This window comes from Thermobia domestica, chromosome 13, assembly GCF_964235325.1.
Source record: "Thermobia domestica chromosome 13, izTheDome1.hap1.1, whole genome shotgun sequence".
Taxonomy (NCBI): Eukaryota; Metazoa; Arthropoda; class Insecta; order Zygentoma; family Lepismatidae; genus Thermobia; species Thermobia domestica.
The window spans coordinates 165893125-165910948 of record NC_137466.1 but is presented as its reverse complement, the minus strand read 5'-3'; the positions used below and the strand labels follow the sequence as shown (position 1 = coordinate 165910948).

The 17824-nt window shown below is 35.7% G+C and overlaps 3 protein-coding genes across 3 annotated transcripts; all 3 read right to left on the bottom strand.

Annotated features, from left to right (window-relative positions):
- Window positions 1–3871: 3871 nt before the first annotated feature.
- LOC145667843 (uncharacterized) lies at window positions 3872–4384 on the bottom strand. Its single transcript, XM_081735275.1, has one exon. The coding sequence runs from the start codon at window positions 4382–4384 to the stop codon at window positions 3872–3874; it is 513 nt and encodes a 170-aa protein (XP_081591401.1).
- An 18-nt stretch (window positions 4385–4402) lies between these two features.
- LOC145667842 (uncharacterized) lies at window positions 4403–5065 on the bottom strand. Its single transcript, XM_081735274.1, has one exon. The coding sequence runs from the start codon at window positions 5063–5065 to the stop codon at window positions 4403–4405; it is 663 nt and encodes a 220-aa protein (XP_081591400.1).
- Window positions 5066–6577: 1512 nt separating this feature from the next.
- LOC145667841 (uncharacterized) lies at window positions 6578–6985 on the bottom strand. The gene has a single exon (XM_081735273.1). The coding sequence runs from the start codon at window positions 6983–6985 to the stop codon at window positions 6578–6580; it is 408 nt and encodes a 135-aa protein (XP_081591399.1).
- Window positions 6986–17824: the final 10839 nt, after the last annotated feature.

Genomic DNA, 17824 nt, shown 5'->3' with positions numbered 1-17824 from the left:
CGAGTTATTTTTTTTATTTTAAAAAAGTCTCTAAAGCAAGCTTTCCTCCCTGGACTTTTGTGCGTGTGGTCTCGGGTCCGATTCCCGGTGAGAGGTTATTAATATGGATCTCCTTACACCGGTCCAAGTCTCGAATAGTAGCCTCAGGAATGAAAAGGGGCCTCGAATTTCAAGAAACGAATCTCAGAGGCAACTTAGATGATTTAGTTCGTATTTCATAAGCGAATGCTTAAGTAAATAACTCCAATATGACATAATTTAATGTTTTTTTTAAAAATAGAAACCAAAAAAATTTAGTGTGGTTGGCCTTACCTCTTTTTAATTCAGTTTTTTTTTTTAATTTAAGTCCTACAATTACATACCCACGCTAAAGGACATAGTGGTGATGAGATTGAGACAAAACGAAAAAACTCTGAAGGAACCTACGCAGACACTGTTTGTCCAGTACATATCCCACTTGGCTTGATCTGGGATCGAACTAAGGATTCCACACAGCAGAGGTGAGCATCCTGAACCACTGAGTCACAAGAGTCTCTTATTTTATTTCATGATACGAGTAACATTCTTGAATGATACCATTTTTCTCATTTCTTTTTTTTTTTTCTAATTCACATAAAGCTTCTATTGATGTTACTTTTACTTCAAATATCAGTACGTTTTTCGTTATTTATTTGCTTTTGTAAAAGTCTATTAAACCTATGCTATTTAGTTCCAATGTTGTTAAAGGATATTGCTCTACCCGGATGTTTAAAAATATTTAGTTCATTAACTACCTTACCGTGGCAGAAAAAATCTTTTATTTTCTCCTGTTCTTTCATCTTTTGTTGCTTATTTAAACTATTGCTACTAGATAGAACATAAGAGAAACATTTATTTGAAATTTTACAGACCATACACAGGATAATATCAAACAAAGCATAACACTTTTTAAATATTTTCTATTTACAATTTCACAGTAAGGATAAACTATAATACCACTGAACTAACATATTTAACTGTTTAATCTCTAAGCTGGGGTTAGGATATCGTCAGAGAACTGCAGAGTTTGTGGAACTCACTTGTTTGGTTAATTAGAAATTTCCATGAACAGTTTCCTCATTGCAGCGCGTTTGCGTGACTGATTAATAGCAGCTACGGTATGTTATTCATGTAGGAGGACTTCAATGTTAAAGGTTCATCTCGTGGATGAATTAGGAAAACCACAGCCTCAAAGTTTCATCATGGAGTTTTCTCATCAAAGGATCGCTATGTTTAACGATTCACTTCTCCAGAAATATTGCCAAAACATTATCTGTGTAAGACGATGAAATATTTAAAGATGTTATTTAAGGAGTAGAAACTATCAGTAAGCAAGCATATGAAGGTTAAGAGTCGGTCAGTTGGTTACTTTCAACAATTTTATCAGACAGTCTCAATTCTTACGACTAAACCTACATTTATGTGCACTACAAACCTGAAAATGCATATACATATGCAAATATACCCTGGAAGATATGGACTATAAGTAAAATAATATGTACTTAAGGCAGGAACTTATTCATTTTTGATTCTCTTGAGTAGGGAGGCACGATGCCTCAGTGGCAGGGCGCTTACTTCTGGTGCGTGAGGTCATTTGTTCAATTCTCTGCCAAGTAAGTTTGTTGTGGACAATATCGTGTTAGTGAGTTTTCTTGGGTATTCCCATTTACTCCCACATTCACATTTCAATAATTCTTTCATCATTATTTACTTGCCTTAATCATCCCTCTCCCTTACAAGGTACATTCACGAAGTGTCCCCTCGGGATTCATGTAAAACTGATTTAAATGCAAAGTTCTCCATGGCTCAATGTGTATTGTACTAATTTTAGAGGCGCATATGGGTAATTTGCATATTTATGAGTTTTCACATACCCGGAATTCAATCATGCACTACTATAACGCTCGGTCACAAAATTGCTTTTAGTTTCTTTAGATGTAACTGAACATGAATATGGGCATATGCAAAACAAATTGGACCAAGTACTGCTTCTCTGACATGTGTTATCCACACCGGCAGCCATCTTGAACCCGCCATATTGGATTCAACTTTCGGCTTTTCAAATGGTAATAAGTGCATGTGACACATCAAATTCATATAAAATTTTCTCGGAAATTCATTGGAGTAGTGAGTTTTACGGTAGAGTGTACCATTTGGGACATATTACATGTTACATCCCTCTAGGCAGTTCGCGAATAGACATTGCAGAGTAATATCATTTACGCTTACGTTTTTGATGTTGACAAATCAAAACAATTTCTAACTGGAAAAGTACTATAGGTATAAACAAACTCTACAACATTAGTCATAATCTTACAACATTTCTGTGAGTGATTGTTATTACTTTCACGTTATATTATAACAAGGAAGTATTGTATTAGGAATAAAATGCCTAATTCAAATCTAAATACGATCAGATTTGGTGAAAATCTACCATATTTTATTTACGTCTGTGTGTCTGTATGTATGTACGTTCAGAAAACATTTCGTCAACAATAAATCACGTAAAAGATCACATATACATACGGGGCCCTGCACAACTTTTTAATGGTTGAATTTGTGAAGTGTCTCACATTTAACATGTAATATCTTGCAAATGGTACAAGCTACCGTAAAACTTACTACACCAAAGAATTTCCAAGAAAATTTTGTATGAATTTGATGTATCACATGCACTTATTCCCGTTTGGAAAACCGAAAGTTGAATCCAATATGGCGGATCCATGATGGCGGCTGTTGTGGAGAACACGTGTTAGAGAAGCAGTACTTGATCCAATTTGTTTTGCATATGCCCACAATCACGTTCAGTTACATCTAAAGAAACTAAAAGCAATTTTGTGACCAAGCGTTATAGTAGTGTATGAATTCCGGATATATGAAAGCCCATAACTTTGCAAATTACCCGTATGGACCGCTAAAATTAGTACAATACACTTTGGGCAGCGGAGAACTTTACATTTAAATCAATTTTAGACGAATCCCGAGGGGACACTTCGCGAATGTACCTTGTGAGAAGAAAGGATACAATACTTTCGAAATGTTGAATCCAAAAAAATTGAACCAGTATAGTAAAATTCTAATGCCGGAAAACGAAAACCTAATTCAAAACCTTTTGATGATGTATAAATGATGTATAAAGGGGTGATATGTTTATGTACTTTATTTACAAATCACGCATATCACAACCACAGCTAATGAACTGTATGATTAAACCCAATTACTGATTCACCCAGATATCATGAAGGAACGAGAAATAAGACTTGACGAATATTTTAGATGTTACTTGCTTCGATTCTTATTCAAAAGTACATGCGTTAATATGATAAATATGACATGCTTTGTTCATATGTTAATATAATGATATAATACTTAAATATTAGTACAATGAATTACTTATCTTAACTTCTTTTCGTAGTTAATTGTTGCTAGCTTGCTGCTAAACCACATGGTTGCTTGCTAAACTGTCATACTTTGTCTTCGGTCACACATAAACTGAGTAGCACTCTAAAACACTGTTAAGAACATGTAAATCTTGTCTATTAATGAACATGTGTTTCTCTAAAGACTATGAATAAATATGTTTTTCTAAAACTATGAATGAATATGTTTGCCTAGTTGCACTTCACAACACATTGTCGAATGCACAGACACAACTTGAATAGAACACCGAAATCACTGTTGCCAGCCAATGCAAACACAACTCACTAAAACTCACCAGAAAAATCACTAAAAGAATCACAAAGAATTCACTAAACCACTAAACTATATACAAAAGAATGAAATTAATATGAATAAAAATAATGCACATATGCAAGCTTATCCATCCTCCCCCTCCTTGATTGAACACAATCAATTAATATTTTAGGGGTAAAGGAATTAATTTAGCAACACTGCGCCGAAAAATGCCACTTTTACACTTCACAGTTGCCACTCGCACTAAATTATCACTGCCCGGATGAACTTCTTCAATCACACCTATCTTCCACACTTGAGGAGGAACATTGTCTTCTTTTAACAATACGACCATGCCCGGTTGTAGATTAGGCTGAGCTGATTTCCATTTTCTTCTTTGTTGTAACTGGTTGAGGTAATCTCTTGACCAACGTTTCCAAATATGCTGCTTTATTTGTTGAATCCGTTGCCATCTTCCTAGTTTGTTGATAGATACGTCCAGTAGATCTGGTTCCGGAAGGCTGAGAAGTGTAGCTCCCATCAAAAAATGTCCTGGACTGAGATGCATTGGATCTGTAGGATCGTTGGAAATAGCTGTCAATGGTCTTGAATTTAGAATGGCTTCAATTTGAATAAGTAACGTGTTCAACTCTTCGTATGTCAGACTTGCTGTTCCTGCTACACGGTACTTCATGGATTTTATTGAACTTTCTCATGACTCCATGTGAGATCTGGCAGGAATGAATTTCCATTCTAAACCTTCTTGAGCTGAGTATTCCAGGATGTCCTTTCGGTTAGTCTTGGATTCAAAAAATTGATGCAATTCTCGATTGGCGCCAACAAAGTTTGAACCATTGTCGCTACAGATAGATAAGCATTTTCCTCGCCTACCAATAAATTTCTTCAATGCTGCGATGAAGGCTTGAGAACTTAAGTCTGAAACTATTTCTATGTGAACTGCTCTAGTGGCTAAACAGATGAAAAACGCTGCATAGACTTTCATTTGAATTTTGCTGCGAATCGTGGGCTTGACATAAAAGAATCCTGCATAGTCAACTCCCACGTGTACAAATGGTCTTGCTTCATTTACTCTCTCCTTGGGTAAGTGTCCCATTAACTGTGATGAACTTGTTGATCTCCACTTGAAACAAACCAAACAATTGTGTACTATTGCTTTGACCATCTTCTTAGCTCTTGGAATCCAATATCTGGTACGCAAAGATGCAATAAGAAGCTGTGGTCCTGCATGAAGCAACCTTTTATGTTCTTCTTTGACTATCAGGTGGGTGAAATGATGACCTGCAGGTAGGATGAATTGGTGCTTGTTGTCGTACTCCAAGTTTGAATGTTCCAATCTTCCTCCTATTCTTAGCATTCCTTCCGTGTCAAGAAATGGAAAAAGATCCTTGATTGGGCTCTTTGTTGAAACTTCCATTTGTTGCTGCAAGTTCAATATTTCTTGATGATAGGTAGTATGTTGTACTATCTTGATACATCTGTGTAACGCTAAACGAAGTTCCGAAGCGTCAAGACTATCAGTTTTTCTTTCTGATTTCTTGGAAAGACAATTATGTTTGAATCGCAAACAATATGCTACTACTCTCAACATTTTGTTTAACGATGAATACCTTTTCATAAAGCTTGTTTCATGAGCTGTCACCAAACTTATCATGACTTTCTTCTCTTCTGGAATATTAGCCGGCTCATTTTGTTCTTGACATGGCCATTCCGCTCTGTGAAGAAACTCTGGACCATGCCACCACTCTCGAGACTGAATAAGAGTGTTGGGATCCGCTCCTCGACTAACTATGTCTGCCGCATTTTCTTTACTTGGCACGTGGTGCCATTGATTGATTGATGTGATTCTCTGAATTTGAGCCACTCTGTTGGATACAAATGTCTTCCAACGATTGGGAGGTGATTTGATCCATGACAAAACTATCGTCGAGTCTGTCCACAGGTGTATACCACTGACCTCTATTTTCAATATGGAGAGTGTTTTGTCTATTAGCTTCGCAAGTAACAGTGCTCCACATAATTCCAATCTAGGCAAGGATTGCTTCTTCAGTGATGCAACCTTCGACTTTGAACAAAGTAAATTAACTTCAATGTTTCCTTGATCGTCTGTAGCCCTGATATACACTACTGCTCCAAAATTTTCTTCACTTGCATCGCAAAAACCATGTAATTGAATTTCCTTAACGTTCTCCGAAGACATTACGTTTCTTGTAATTTGTATCTTCGCCATCGCAGGTAACCAAGACATTAATTGATTCCACTCAACTTGTAGGACTGTGTCTAATGGATCATTCCAATCCATTCCTGTCTTCCACAACTTCAGTAAGAAATTCTTGTATTTGATGACAATTGGAGCGATTAGACCTAATGGATCGAAGATAGATGACACTATGCTGACGACTTGTCTTTTTGTCATTGCAACATTACTTTCTACTGCAGTTCCATTTTTACAAATTTTGTTCGAAATTACAAGTTTGTCTGTTAATGGAATCCATGCTATCCCTAAAGTCTTAACACCATCTTGCTGACCAAGTATGACTGGCTGTTGTTTTTCCCTGAAGTCTTCAGGAACTCCTTGAAGTACTTCTTCTTTGTTAGAACTCCATTTACGAAGCTTGAAATCTGCTCTGCTTAAAATATTAATAAGATCCTTCTGTAGTTCTAAGGCCTTTGACACGTTTTTTACTTATTTTAACACATCATCACTGTAGAAATTGTGTTTTATTACCTCTGCTGCTTCTGGAAATTCCTTGGAATTTTCCTCCGCCATTTGCTTCAGACATCTTGTTGTCAAGAAGGATGCTGACGAAGTCCCGTGCGTCACTGTTTGTAGTTCATACGTCTGGATCGGTTCTTCTACTGAGTTTCTTCAAAGGATGCGTTGTAAACATTTGTCCTCATCATGAACTAATATTTGGCGGTACATTTTCTCTAAGTCTGCTGTAAATGCAACAGGATACAACCGAAACCTTAAAATAATAGAGTACAAGTCATCTTGAACAATTGGCCCAACTTGAAGAATGTCATTCAATGATTTGCCATTAGACGTTTTTGCACTTGCATCAAAAAACACTCTTAATTTAGTTGTTGTACTGTCCATCTTGAATACAGGATGATGTGGAAGATAACAACTGCTGCTGCTGTTCACGTCTTCTTCTGTAACTTTTCGCATGTGACCCAAACTTAAATACTCATCCATGAAGGCGGCATATTGTTTATGAAACTCAGGATTTTGTAGCAATCTTCTTTCAAGCTGCTTAAATCTTTGTAGTGCCATGTTGTAAGACTCTCCTACAACTGCATTCTCTTCCTTCTTTGGTAATTTGACAATAAATCTTCCGTCTCCATTTCTGGTTGTATTTTGTAAAAAATGCTTCTCACAATTTTCTTCTTCCGGCGTGTAAATCTTAGTCTGAAGATCTTCGAGTTCCCAGAATTTTCTCAATTGTGTATTCAAGTCTGTCTCCATCCGAGCAAAACATGAAATTACCGACTGGTTGGCTTCTTCGGGTATTGAAGGCATATTTCCGACGACAACGTATCCTAGCTTCGTTTCCTGCAAAACTGGATAATTTCCTTTTCTAGTCTTCTGGCCTGGCTCGAAGAGACTGTAGAATAACCCCGCACCTATAAGCATGTCCACTGACGACGAGCGATTAAAATTTGGATCGGCTAAACAGATATCTTTTGGAAAGTTCCAATTACTGTAATCACTATCCTTAGAAGGTATGCAACCTGTAATGTTTGGCAATACTAAACAATTGACCACTGCATTAAAATCACATGTTCTTGAATAAATATGAACTTCAACACTGTACTGAGCTTCGGAGGTTACAGAATTGATACCTATAATGGGAACACGATTTTTCGTTTTCTTGAGACCTAATCTATGAACTAAAGCTTCGCTTACAAAATTCGATTGAGACGCTGCATCTAATAACACTCTGCATTGTTGAAAACGACCTTTAGTGTATGATACGTTAACTAACGCTGTTGCTAATAAGACTTGATGACCATAGTTAATCTTAAATGAGCAATAAGAGTCCTGTGGTTGAACTTTAACCTGATTCTGTTCCTTAACTTTAGGTACGTTAGTAGTATTGTTATTTGTTTTGCTTGAACTGTCTTTGTTAGTAGCCTCCTGAGTAGTATCTTCATGCAACAGTGTATTATGCTTAAAATTACATTTCTTACAAGTACTTGATTTGCATGCCCTTACTTGATGTTTATTACCTAAGCAATTAAAACATAATTTATTTTGGTTCACGAGCTCCTTTCTTTGATTAATGTTAGCACTCAGAAATTCTGGGCAGCAAAAAGCAGCATGCGTTTCTTTGCTACGGCAAATATTACATGCATTTGGAAGCACAGTAACAAACGAATTCACTTGACTGTTATTCTTTCTTTTTGCTTTGGAATCTACACTTTTGTTGTCATAAGTACCTTCAGATTGAGTAGGGCGAATGTTTTCTAACATTTGACAACGACCTTCTAAAAATGAAAATAATTCCGATAACGATGGAAAGGAGTCACTACTTTGCTCAGCTTCCCATTCCCTTTTGCTTGTCGAATCAAGTTTTTCTACTAAATGTTGTGTTAGTAGTACGTCATGCAAAGGTTTGTCCAAATTCAATGCTTCAAGGGCTTGAAAATTACTGCGAGCAGTATTTACAAATTGTCTAATGTCTTTAGCGTTTTCTTTCGTTACTGGCTTGATATTGAGCAATCCTCGTACATATGTCGAAGCTATCAACCGTTTGTTTTCGTAGCGTTCAACAGGAAGCTTCCATGCAATTTCGTAATTTACTTCTACCGTTGGCAGATTTGCTATTAATGTAAACGCTTCTCCCTTGAATGATGTGCGCAAATATTGAAACTTACAAACTGTACTTAATGATTCGTTATTGTGAATAAGGGAAATGAAAATGTCCTTAAAGGGCGACCACTCCTCGTATTTACCACAAAATGTGGGCAAGGAAATTTTAGGCAATTGTACTGAACTACTACCACAATTTGCAGCTTTGTTATTTGCTGCCCCTGAATCCGTTTTTTGTTCAAAACTATCAATAAATTCTTGTAACTTAACCTTTGAATCATAATACAGTTCCTCGAATGTAATTCTGTGCGTTTCTTGTTCACCCGTCTCATCCAAGAGCTCTATTTCTGACTGTATTTCATCAAACTTAATAAACACCCCTTCAAGTGCAACTAGCCTCGTTCTTGCTTCTTGTATGCTAGGTTTATTTTCATTCTGTAGTTTTTGAAGAAATGTCTGTATTCTTGTTGCCTGACCTTTGACCGAAGCACGTTTCTTAATTAATTGACCCAATTGCACTTCTGCCATTGTTTTAGTCCTTCTTTTTTAACTACTCAAACCGCTGACAATATATTTTACTTTTCACTTCTGAGTGACCTACAAACGTGTAACCTTGAATTCAGCTGGGTTGAATGCACACACACCACTGTACTGATATGAACAGTTCTGTCCTGCTTATGACAGCAGCACCCACACAAACACACACGAGAACAAACAATGCAAAGTCACGTTTCTCGTTCTGATATCCGGTGGACGGAGGACCAAAAAAAATGATGATGTATAAAGGGGTGATATGTTTATGTACTTTATTTACAAATCACGCATATCACAACCACAGCTAATGAACTGTATGATTAAACCCAATTACTGATTCACCCAGATATCATGAAGGAACGAGAAATAAGACTTGACGAATATTTTAGATGTTACTTGCTTCGATTCTTATTCAAAAGTACATGCGTTAATATGATAAATATGACATGCTTTGTTCATATGTTAATATAATGATATAATACTTAAATATTAGTACAATGAATTACTTATCTTAACTTCTTTTCGCAGTTAATTGTTGCTAGCTTGCTGCTAAACCACATGGTTGCTTGCTAAACTGTCATATTTTGTCTTCGGTCACACATAAACTGAGTAGCACTCTAAAACACTGTTAAGAACATGTAAATCTTGTCTATTAATGAACATGTGTTTCTCTAAAGACTATGAATAAATATGTTTTTCTAAAACTATGAATGAAAATGTTTGCCTAGTTGCACTTCACAACACATTGTCGAATGCAGACACAACTTGAATAGAACACCGAAATCACTGTTGCCAGCCAATGCAAACACAACTCACTAAAACTCACCAGAACAATCACTAAAAGAATCACAAAGAATTCACTAAACCACTAAACTATATACAAAAGAATGAAACTAATATGAATTAAAATAATGCACATATGCAAGCTTATCCACCTTTTATTTAAAGTTCTTCGCTATACCTTTAGGTAAATAAGGCTGGCAATTAATGAAGGTAATGATTATAAAAGAATTAGTAAAGTAAGAGTCTGGGAGGAAACGGAAGAAGTCCGCGGAAATTAAGAGCACGATGCCGTACGCTACAAACTAACATAACCTGGGAACGAGCCATGGACATCACCCCAGTGGTAATGGCCACAAAACCCTAAATCAGAAATGAATGCGTTGGGATTTTTGTCGTTAACTGATGAAGAATACTTCTTCAGATTTAAAAGCAGTAAAGTGATGTACGTCATGGATTGATGCAATATTATCTCAAATGTTATTCACGTGTAAAATGGAGCATTAACAGATACATAAAAACTAAATGGAATTACAAATCAAGAAAAAATAGATATTGAAATGGGAAAGGATGGAAAATATTAAAGAAACTGGCTCAAGTTCTGCAAATACAATGAAAATTGTGTCGGAAGTACTCGTTCAAATCACTTTGCTCCTCAAGAGCTATGTTAATTTTGCTCCAGTTCTACTAAAGTTAAATGAGAAAGTAGATAGAGTGAAATGAAGGAAAACAAATGCCTGTCGGCAACTTTGTCTTTCGCAAACTAAAACACAATAGATTGATTTGGAAACTGATGTCAGTACTGAGGACAAACTCCAAGTAAATAGCGTCGCCTTGTATTGATCAAAGGTTTAGGTTATCTTAACTGATTCGCAAGTTTGAAATGTATACTTTACTTAAGTTCTTGAAAATTTATCCATTTAAGTTTACGGATGTATTTTCTGCTCCAGTGATTAGTATTCATGAAAATTTTAATTAATTGTTTTAAATAATAGCTGTAAGTAGACATCCGTCTTTCGTCATTTATTTAAGTTTTCTTGTTTAAAGCATTAATATCACAAGGAGAGTTTTTTCTGCTTAACGTTCCACGATTCTATTCCGACACTAAAGGACACAGTTGTAATGAAATGGGCGATAATGGTGAAATGAAGAAAATTTGAGGAAATCCCACGCACACGATGTTTGACCAACACAAAGCCCACTTAGTGGGGGCTGAGACCGAGAGAAGGACCCTACGCACCAGAGGTGAGCGCACTACTAGTGAACTACCACTAATTTTAGAATATTTATCGCACTTTCTTAAATAAACCCTAGGCGTTCATACTTAATCAAATTTAGTGTATTAGTAGGGCGAACTGAAGATAGCCGTTGAGCTGGTTACAAGTACCCAGTATCGTGTGCAGACTATTGGTACTCGAGTTACGTACTCGAGTTACTCAATCTTTTGATGTTGGGGATTGAATTCAAGTTTTTGAGGAGAAAAGGAAGCACTTGAAACGTCTTCAGATCAACTTATTCGATTCTCAGTGCAGGACTTTAACTTGCTTAGTACATATATGGAATATTATGGTTTGTACAGGCTTTAGGTTCACGAGTTATAAACTATTAGAGTTTGAGTCTAAACTTAGTAAAATCCCCCACTTCTCTCTCTCTCTCTCTCACACACACACACACACACACACACACACACACACACACAAACAAAATTAAAATCTCTCATTTGTCTTTGGAATACAAATGCATGAAACAACTATGATGCGGCAATTAGTTAGTTATCTTTTAAACGCAGTATACACTTACAATAGTGTATACACTTGGAAAAAAATCAATGAATAATGATCTTTTTCCTCAGTAGAAAAAAAATTATAGTAAACTTCATTTGATACAAATTCTTTCCCTCTATTCACAATAGTTTTCATGTTGCAAGACAGTTCCTTTTATCCATGTAATTCGCAATGCAACAACAAGTTTGAATATGATCCTAAAATATTGATTTGCAACATACAATATAATAGGAACTATATCATCTTCTAAGCCAGTTATAGTCAACTAAGTGATCTGTGTCGTTTCTGCTTCCTCCTCTACTTCTCAATAAAATACACGTAGAGAGGAAACAGCTGGCAGATAACTTAAAGTTGATAAAAGACAGTGGTGATATGGAGATAAGAGTATCGATAGCGTAGGTGATAGTTTTGCAGGCATACTACTCATGGATTCATTAACATTGCCTATTCTATCCCCTACTTTATTCTTTCCTCTCATCTCCATTCACTGCTAAAAATAAAGAAACTATTTTTATACACAGTAGTAGGCTTTACACAGTTTCGACACTATTTGAATACCTCCAGATCAGGGGATAAAAGTGAGGGAGAAAGCGGACGCCATCCTCCCACATCCAAAAAATACGTACGGTGTCCTCCCAGTTCCTAAAAATTTACAATGGGCAAAGATAGGCAGGGGGACGGGTAACGTCATGCCGCTACCTACCGTCCCTCTACCTTTTCAAATCCACTTTTATCCCTGCTCCAGGTTACACATATTCATCCCTTTTAGATGTTGTATTTTCCAAGTATGTTCCAGATGTATTTGCAAAATGTGTTATCACTTTGTTTTCAAACTGTTTGCCGAGAAGAAGTGTTTTAAATATGTCAAAATGGATACTGTTTTATGAGAAGTAACGCTTTTGGACACGCAAAACACACTTTGTAAACGCTATTTCAACGATGTTCCTTTCAACATCTGTACTAAAAGTGTTTCAATGGTATTTGTTTTTTTACAGTGTTGCTCATTGCGTTTCTCCCTGCTTTTCTCAGATTGGACAATAGCGCTCCTACGTCACACTCCGGCCAGTTTGAAAAGCCCATATCTTAACGAAAACCGAAAGCAAGGATAGGAATTCAAGTAGTTCATATTAAAACACAGCCTTTGCGTGTATGTATATAACTTTGTATACTATGCTATTGCACGTAATAGTACACAATATAATGTAAAATTTCGCAAGAAAGAAAAAAATTGTAACAGCGAAAGATCATTTATTAGATTTATTACGACTTACTGATTAATAGTTTCATAAACAACAGTTTTGTTACAAGACGTTTTGCACAAGACCAAGCGAAAGTTTATATCCTTACTCAAACTTGCGTTACAACTATATCTTATTATTCCACCTTACCACAGTAAACAATTGCTTACTTCCAGTCAGATATATAACTCAGACTTTTTTAACTTTTCTAACTTTTTAAACTCAGATTCAACGTCGAAGAAGTAAGTTTTGTTACCACTTTTTTCAGTCTGTTCAAACCGAAAGAGCTAAAAATTTACGATATTCAGTTACAATATTGATCGCATATGAATTAAACGGAAGTAGATACGCGACAAGGAATTTTCTTCTATCAATTTCGCAAAATTATGTTTCTATTTTTCTTTTTTCTTTTTTTCTTTTTTTTCTTTTTTTTCTTTTCTTTTTTTTGTGCTGCCTCTGTTGCAGCCGAAAGTGATAGTCATCAATTAGTAGTTCTGGTTTCAATATTAATATTCATAGAATAGAAAAAGTAAAATATAGGGAGTAATGGCTTTCCAGTATGAGTTAAGCGCCCCATGAGCAGTTTCTATCTTAGATTTTATTCCTCTGCTGCAACCAGGGCCGTGCTGGGATACTAAGGAGGGCGGTGGACAAGTCTACTAAAAGGGCGCCCATACAAACGGGAATATATATATATATATATATATATATATATATATATATATATATATATATATATATATAGAGAGAGAGAGAGAGAGAGAGAGAGAGAGAGAGAGAGAGAGAGAGAGAGAGGAGAGAAAGACTTTGAAAGAAAGTGTGGTGCCATTTTATATCAAAATCACCACCAAATTTGTTTTAGTATTAACGTAAATAGCTAACTTTGAATCGAAATCCTTTTTACTACAGAAAAACTTTTTTATTTCCTGTAATAAAATTTCTGTCAAATAAAAAGAAGCTAAATGTATCAACAACTTAATATAGCACGCATATGGACCCAGGAGGTTCATTGCCGCGTTTACAAAAGCTCTCCATTGATTTCTGTCCTTAGCCAACTGAACCCAGTTTCTACTTTATATTTCAATCTCTGCTCTATTTCAATCTACTTTATATTGTCCTCCCATCTGCGCCTTGGTCTTCCTAATGGTCATTTTCCTATTTGGATTTCCAATTACAACTTCGAAAGCGTTTCTAATTTCTTCCATTCTGGCTACATAACCTGACCATTTGAGCCTCCTAGACTTGATGACCCTAGGAATGTTTGGTAAACGGTATAAAATTATGCAGTTCCTCCTTATGAAGTTTCCCCCTTTCTCCATTCCCGTTCCTTTTGGAGTTCGATTATTGGTTTAAGAATCTTGTTTTCAAATACTATCAGTCTGCGATTTTCTCTCAGAGTCAGTGACCATTTTTCGCAACCATACAGCACAACAGACATGATTATCGTTTTATATTTTGATCTACAAATTCCTCAACAGAATTAGCGACAACAAAAGATTTTTAACTGAATAATAGCACGAAATCCCTGCTTTCAGTTGACATTTTTTTAAAAAGCGATTATGGTTTTGGTCTGTTAACAATGATCCTAGATATTTGAAAGTATCCACTTTGTCGAAAGAAAATATTATTTGGTATTTTAACGCATTCATAAAATGCACTATTACGATGCCGACAAACTTCCATTTAGGTCTATTTAGTTTTCTCTGCATTTACTTTTAAGCCTATATTCCTGCAAGCGTTAAGATTTCTGCATTCCTTTCTATTATTCTATCATTCCCTATTAAATTTACATAATCAGCATACGCCATAATCTGGCAAATACAATTCAGCTCTAGGACCTGTTTCCTGTCTGATTTTCCTTATAGCGTTCTCTAGAACAAAGTTAAATAATAATGACAACAACGCATCTCATTGTTCAGGTCATTCTCAACGTGAAAGCTCGTGAACGAGGATTTCTCTACTCGAACCTTACTTTGTGATTCATTTAAACATATCTTAATTAATCTACCTTTTTCTGTATTGCAAATTATATAAGCATATTGTACAATGTTTCCCTTCTACCAGAGTCTAAAGTCAATAATTGATGTGCCAGGATGTTGTATTCTCTCATTTCGTTTCAAATATTAGTCGAATGGTAAATATCTGGTCGATAGTTGGTCGATTTTACCTAAATTCGTTCTGATAATCTCCAATAATTTCATCTGCGTATGATGTCAATCTTTATAATGTTTAAGAGGATTTATTGGATGTTGACAGAAGAGAAATGTGTCGATAATTATTAAATCTGTTTTGTTGTTTTCCTTCTGAACTGGAACAGTGATTGATTCTCTTCACTCTTGTGATAATTCCTCCTTGTTCCAGATAAGGAGAATGAGTTTGTGTACCTTGCTATACAATTTTTCCCCTCTAGCTAAAATTAAGTCAGCCAGAATTTCGTCTACACACTAAGATATGTGTTTAATTTTTTTTAAATAGCGATTTCTGTTTCTGTCTGGTTAGGTTCTGGAATATACGGTTATGCTGCATGCATTTCACTTTGTCCACGCGCATTAGCTTTTGGCTATGTGTTAAGCAAATCGTCAAAGAAATCTGTCCATCTATTTAAGATGCTATCTGTATCAGTGAGAACTGTTCCTGTAGGATTCTTTAATATATAAGCACGAAGCTGTTAGCCTTTCTTAAGTTCGTTGATGATTTATACATCCGAATGTTTTTGTTTTTACTATTATCTTCAAGTTAATTCATTTTAACTTTCAAAAGTCGCGTTTCTTTGTTCCAAAAGTTTTAGATGTTTTCTGCCAGATGACAATGAAAGTTTACGTAATTATTTCGTTCGGATTTTGTAGCCAACGCTGTTTCTTCTGTTTTCTCTTCTCTGCTACTTTCCTGGTTGAACCATTGTTTGTTCCTACGTATTTCTGCGTGCCCGAATATTTCTTTTGCTGAAATTTTAATGTTATCTCTAATTTCAACCAAGTATCTTGAACACTAGTGCACTCCAAACTTTCTAAAACCGAAATCTATTCTACACTACAATCTGGCTTCCCTCTCACCTGACTCTCCTCTATTTTAAAAAAAAATAATAAACCACTCCGTTTTCAGATATTGAATATTTCCTTTATTCAACGATAGTCTCTCTCTTCCTATCACAATCAACTCCTTTGAACGACCGAACATCAGTTGTGCGAGACTGTTCTTTTCTGTCTACTAAAACATGATCAGTTTGAATATGTGTTTTTCCATCTGATAAAGTCCAAGTATATTTATCAATTTCGCGATGTTTGAATTTTGTAATCTTCACGATAAGGTTTCTGGATATTGCACAGTTCACGAGTGTAACGCCGTCACAACCTTCCTTATGAAAACATTTATTCCCTATAATCGGTTTGAAAATACCCTCTCGTCCTAGCTTCGCATTGAAACCGCCTAACAGAATTTTCATAAAGTATTTCAGGAGATGATCAAATACCTGTTCTATTCTTTGGTAAAAACTATATTTTTTTATCGCCATCCTTATTTTCTGTTGGGCCATGTGCATTTAAAACAATAATATTACACCACCAACCCTTAAGAGAAGTAAAAGAAACTCTATCATAAACAAATTTAACCTATGTAACTGCTGATATTACGTATTCGTTTGTGAACGGAAAGCCCTGTTTCTAGTTGGTAATTTTTAATTTGTTCCCCGTAAAAGAACGTAAAATTTCCCGACTTGACTCCTCCATTTCCTTCTCATCTAACTTCCTGATATCCCACTAGGTCCAACCTCTATTTCTAAACTCATTTTTTACAGATTTTAACGCGCCTGTCCTCATGTTCCAGATCTTATGTCGATTTTACTTTGTTGAGTTCGTGCCAAGTTATCAGTTCTGATCCGAGGATTCTGCGAACTTATCTGAACAATCCTTTTTTTTACAGGATGAGGTTGTTAGCCTCACACCAAATTCTCAAGCTGGATTATCACCCCTTGTCTGTCCGCGACTGGTTACTCAGTATATTCGCAGCTAACCTCTATATCCCAGACGCCCCCTCCTCGATCCACAACTTGAGGACACGCCGTGCCGTGGTGACAGGAAGACCACATTTTACGGAAATTAATACAGCTATGTTTCAGAAATACAACAGGTACTCATTATCCAAACACTGCTTTAAAACACACAATAACAATCAATATGTTCAGATATATGGATGCATATTAAGACTGTGAAAGCTTCGATGCCGTAAAAATCGTAAATTAGAGACTAGTGTTAGTGTAGTATTACATAAATGCATCGTACGTTTGACTATCCGAACTATTCTTGATGTATCACATTGTTTCGTTTTATAGATATATAACTTTATAATATTTTTGTAAATGATTATACTCATTATCTGTTCTCTGCCAATAGCAACTGTATGAATTCATAATACAAACTGAAATACAGAGGAATAAAATTAAAAAAAAAAAGTTATATTTCGCAGGGCATCTTATGTAAAGGGCGCCTTGAATTCTTCACAGGTTCTGTACTACCAGTCAGTATTTGAATTTATTATAGAAAGCTGGTATACAGGATAACCAAAACCACTTATCTATAATGTGATGTTTCGTAGGGCGCCTTATGTAAATGGAGCACTGCACCTTTCACGGGTTCTTAAGCAATAAAACTGTAAGAATTTATTACTAAAAACTTGTAACTTTATTTATACTGTGATATTTCAGAGGGCGTACCGGGACACGTCCCGGTGTCCCGGTGGGCCAGCACGGGCCTGGTTGCAACTAATAGTTATAGATGTACTTCTTTAAGTTTGAGTGTTGAATTCGCATAGTTTGAATGTCTACCACAGTTTCACATTATGAAACGAAACTCATTTGCATTAATTATCCAGCATCTATTGCTAACAGGGTATAATTATAGGGCGTAAACGTAGAAAATTTAGTTTATTTTTGATTACTACTTTTGTGATGGATTAGAAATAAAACATAT

Excerpts from the sequence above, each read along its gene's own strand:
- LOC145667842 (XM_081735274.1), bottom strand. The coding sequence starts at position 5,065 with ATGCTAAGAATAGGAGGAAGATTGGAACATTCAAACTTGGAGTACGAC.
- LOC145667841 (XM_081735273.1), bottom strand. The coding sequence starts at position 6,985 with ATGGCACTACAAAGATTTAAGCAGCTTGAAAGAAGATTGCTACAAAAT.
- LOC145667843 (XM_081735275.1), bottom strand. The coding sequence starts at position 4,384 with ATGAAGTACCGTGTAGCAGGAACAGCAAGTCTGACATACGAAGAGTTG.